The following is a 4517-nucleotide window of genomic DNA, read 5'->3' on the forward strand; positions in this document are numbered from 1 at the left end:
AAAGCACGTGCACACATCTACGAGCACGAGCACGAGGCCTACGGCGGTTCTGGTGTAATTTTCTTTACGCCTGTTGGGACATAGAAAATAGAAGGAGGGACCATGCGCGGACATTTAAAACAATGGCGGTGAAAGGTTCACGTTGGTGTGATGCGGAGGTGGAGTGTTTACTGCAGATTTGGTCGATGAAAAGATTCAAAAACAGTCGACAAGACGCACAAAAACTCAGAGGTCTACGGAAAGATTTGTAAACAAAGCCACGCATCGCGATGACGTCATCAATGCGTGTGACGTGTTACGGCGTGATGACGTATGGACAGCAAGAAGCATTTGCGCGAGGCCCAGGTAGTGTGAGTACAAACGGGCCTGGAGGGGGGACAAGTACACTAAGGGCGTGATCACACTATCCTCCCGGACCACGACCCGGGCTTTATGGTACTTGTCCCCCCTCCCTCTCCCCCCCGCGCCCCAGCCCCGTTTGTACTCACACTGCCAGGGCCACGGCCAATGCTTCTTGCTGTCCATACGCCATCACGCCGTAACACGTCACACGCATTGATCGCGTGTGTGTGGCTTTGTTTACAAATCTTTCCATAGACCTCAGAGTTTTTGTGCGTCTTGTCGACTGTTTTTGAATATTTTCATCCGACCAAATCTGCAGTAAACACAACGTGAACCTTTCACCACCATTGTTGTTGTTGTTAAATGTCTGCGCATGGTCCGTCCTTCTATTTACATGTCCGAACAGGCGGACATAACGCTACTGCCGTAGGGCTCGTGCTCGTGCTCGTACACGTGCGCACGCTCGTGCTCGTACATGTGCAAACGGCTCCGCTAAAGCCCACCTCTTTCAAGCGGGCCGTGGCGGCCCAGCTGTCCCCAGTAGAGCGCGGAGCCGGTGCGCTCACACGACTTAAAGGTACTAGACTTTAGCTGAAAAACCGGTTTTGGCCGCGGCCAAAAGGACAGTGTGATCACGCTCTCAAGGGGCACGGTGCAGAAGAACAGTGTGAGTGCGCCCTTATTCTTCATGTGAAAGAAGGAAATATTAAAGGTTGTTTCATAAATGTGTATGATTGAATTTGTGCTCAAAGATAATATTAATAATGGAGGGTTGACGACTTTGAATCAGTCATTTTAAACATCACTGAAAAGTCTTGGAACTGAAAAAACAAACTGTAGTCAACACTTGTAAACAACAACAACATCAAGCAGCTGCCTCCTCCCTCCCTCCCTCCCTCCGTGTGATTGGCCCGTGTGCGGCGTCGTCGTTACCGTGTTCTTGTGGGAGCAGTTGAGCTGCCGCGGGTCTTTGAGGATGAGGTGTTGACACTGTTTCCCTTCTGGGTTCTTGTCCTCCAGATAAACTCTGAAGCCTTTGATGTGTTCGATCCCTGAAGAGACACAACAACAAGTTAAGCTTCACCGTCCTCCAACCACCATCCTTTACTCATCCCTTCATTCTGCGACAGTATCTATCTATCCATCTATCTATCCATCTATCCATCTACGTATCTATCTATCTATCCATCTATCTATCTACCTATCCATCTCTCTATCTATCCATCTATCTATCTATCTACCTACCTATCTGTCAATCTATCTACCTACCTATCTGTCAATCTATCTACCTACCTATCTGTCAATCTATCTACCTACCTATCTGTCAATCTATCCATCCATCCATCCATCCATCCATCCATCCATCCATCCATCCATCCATCCATCCATCCATCCATCCACCCACCCATCTATCTATCTATCCATCCATCCATCCATCCATCCATCCATCCATCCATCCACCCACCCACCCATCTATCTATCTATCTATCTATCTATCCATCCATCCATCCATCCATCATCCCTCCCTCCATCCATCTATCTATATCTATCCATCCATCCCTCCCTCCATCCATCATCCTTCCATCTATCTATCTATCTATCTATATATCCATCCATCCATCCATCCATCCATCCATCTATCTATCTATCTATCCATCCATCCATCCATCATCCCTCCCTCCATCCATCTATCTATATCTATCCATCCATCCCTCCCTCCATCCATCATCCCTCCCTCCCTCCCTTCATCCATCCATCCATCTCTCTCTATCTATCCCCTCATCATTTCCTCTTTTCTGCTCCTTTTCCTCCCCTCATGTCCACCTGTCCTAGTGTCCTCCCCTAGTTTCCTTTCCTCCCTTCTTCCATCCCAGTTCTCCTCCTCTTGTTTCCTTCCCTCTACTCCTCTCTTAATTTCCATTCTTGCTTTCCTTTTATTTCCTTTCCTTATCTTCCTCTTCTCCCCCTCTTTATTTCCTCTTATCTCCACCTGTCCTCTCCTCGTTTCCTCTCCTCTTTGTTTCCTTTCTTGTCCTTTCCTTCTCTCAAATCTCCTCTCCTTGTTCATTTGCTTTCCTCTTCTCCTCTCCACCCTTCCTTCCCTTCATTCCCCTTGTTTCCTTTCCTCTGTCCCTCTCGTCTCCTCTCTTTGTTTCCTTTCCTCTGTCCCTCTCGTCTCCTCTCTTTGTTTCCTTTCCTCTGTCCCTCTCGTCTCCTCTCTTTGTTTCCTTTCCTCTGTCCCTCTCGTCTCCTCTCTTTGTTTCCTTTCCTCTGTCCCTCACGTCTCCTCTCTTTGTTTCCTTTCCTCTGTCCCTCTCGTCTCCTCTCTTTGTTTCCTTTCCTCTGTCCCTCACGTCTCCTCTCTTTGTTTCCTTTCCTCTGCCCCTCTCGTCTCCTCTCTTTGTTTCCTTTCCTCTGTCCCTCTCGTCTCCTCTCTTTGTTTCCTTTCCTCTGTCCCTCTCGTCTCCTCTCTTTGTTTCCTTTCCTCTGTCCCTCACGTCTCCTATCTTTGTTTCCTTTCCTCTGTCCCTCACATCTCCTCTCTTTGTTTCCTTTCCTCTGTCCCTCTCGTCTCCTCTCTTTGTTTCCTTTCCTCTGTCCCTCACATCTCCTCTCTTTGTTTCCTTTTTTCTCTGTCCCTCTCGTCTCCTCTCTTTGTTTCCTTTCCTCTGTCCCTCACATCTCCTCTCTTTGTTTCCTTTCCTCTGTCCCTCTCGTCTCCTCTCTTTGTTTCCTTTCCTCTGTCCCTCTCGTCTCCTCTCTTTGTTTCCTTTCCTCTGTCCCTCTCGTCTCCTCTCTTTGTTTCCTTTCCTCTGTCTCTCTCGTCTCCTCTCTTTGTTTCCTTTCCTCTGTCCCTCTCGTCTCCTCTCTTTGTTTCCTTTCCTCTGTCCCTCTCGTCTCCTCTCTTTGTTTCCTTTCCTCTGTCCCTCACGTCTCCTCTCTTTGTTTCCTTTCCTCTGTCCCTCTCGTCTCCTCTCTTTGTTTCCTTTCCTCTGTCCCTCACGTCTCCTTTCTTTGTTTCCTTTCCTCTGTCCCTCTCGTCTCCTCTCTTTGTGTCCTTTCCTCTGTCCCTCTCGTCTCCTCTCTTTGTTTCCTTTCCTCTGTCCCTCTCGTCTCCTCTTTGTTTCCTTTCCTCTGTCCCTCACGTCTCCTCTCTTTGTTTCCTTTCCTCTGTCCCTCTCGTCTCCTCTCTTTGTTTCCTTTCCTCTGTCCCTCACGTCTCCTCTCTTTGTTTCCTTTCCTCTGTCCCTCTCGTCTCCTCTCTTTGTTTCCTTTCCTCTGTCCCTCTCGTCTCCTCTCTTTGTTTCCTTTCCTCTGTCCCTCTCGTCTCCTTTCTTTGTTTCCTTTCCTCTGTCCCTCACGTCTCCTCTCTTTGTTTCCTTTCCTCTGTCCCTCACGTCTCCTCTCTTTGTTTCCTTTCCTCTGTCCCTCACGTCTCCTCTCTTTGTTTCCTTTCCTCTGTCCCTCACGTCTCCTCTCTTTGTTTCCTTTCCTCTGTCCCTCACGTCTCCTCTCTTTGTTTCCTTTCCTCTGTCCCTCTCGTCTCCTATCTTTGTTTCCTTTCCTCTGTCCCTCACATCTCCTCTCTTTGTTTCCTTTCCTCTGTCCCTCTCGTCTCCTCTCTTTGTTTCCTTTCCTCTGTCCCTCTCGTCTCCTCTCTTTGTTTCCTTTCCTCTGTCCCTCTCGTCTCCTCTCTTTGTTTCCTTTCCTCTGTCCCTCACGTCTCCTCTCTTTGTTTCCTTTCCTCTGTCCCTCACGTCTCCTCTCTTTGTTTCCTTTCCTCTGTCCCTCACGTCTCCTCTCTTTGTTTCCTTTCCTCTGTCCCTCTCGTCTCCTCTCTTTGTTTCCTTTCCTCTGTCCCTCTCGTCCCCTCTCTTTGTTTCCTTTCCTCTGTCCCTCACGTCTCCTCTCTTTGTTTCCTTTCCTCTGTCCCTCTCGTCTCCTCTCTTTGTTTCCTTTCCTCTGTCCCTCTCGTCCCCTCTCTTTGTTTCCTTTCCTCTGTCCCTCACGTCTCCTCTCTTTGTTTCCTTTCCTCTGTCCCTCTCGTCTCCTCTCTTTGTTTCCTTTCCTCTGTCCCTCACGTCTCCTCTCTTTGTTTCCTTTCCTCTGTCCCTCACGTCTCCTCTCTTTGTTTCCTTTCCTCTGTCCCTCTCGTCTCCTCTCTTTGTTTCCTT

The 4517-nt window shown here is 48.6% G+C and overlaps 1 protein-coding gene across 2 annotated transcripts in view; it reads right to left on the reverse strand.

Moving 5' to 3' along the window:
- il17rd (interleukin 17 receptor D) overlaps positions 1 to 4517 on the reverse strand; it is a 49137-nt gene that overhangs the window by 14985 nt on the left and 29635 nt on the right. For both annotated transcript variants that reach the window (XM_083938661.1, XM_083938660.1), the window contains one exon: positions 1276 to 1394. In XM_083938661.1, the coding sequence (XP_083794787.1) occupies positions 1276 to 1394 (119 nt within the window). The remainder of the gene's footprint in view (positions 1 to 1275; positions 1395 to 4517) is intronic.

This window comes from Echiichthys vipera (genome assembly GCF_963691815.1).
Source record: "Echiichthys vipera genome assembly, chromosome: X".
Classification (NCBI taxonomy): domain Eukaryota; kingdom Metazoa; phylum Chordata; class Actinopteri; order Perciformes; family Trachinidae; genus Echiichthys; species Echiichthys vipera.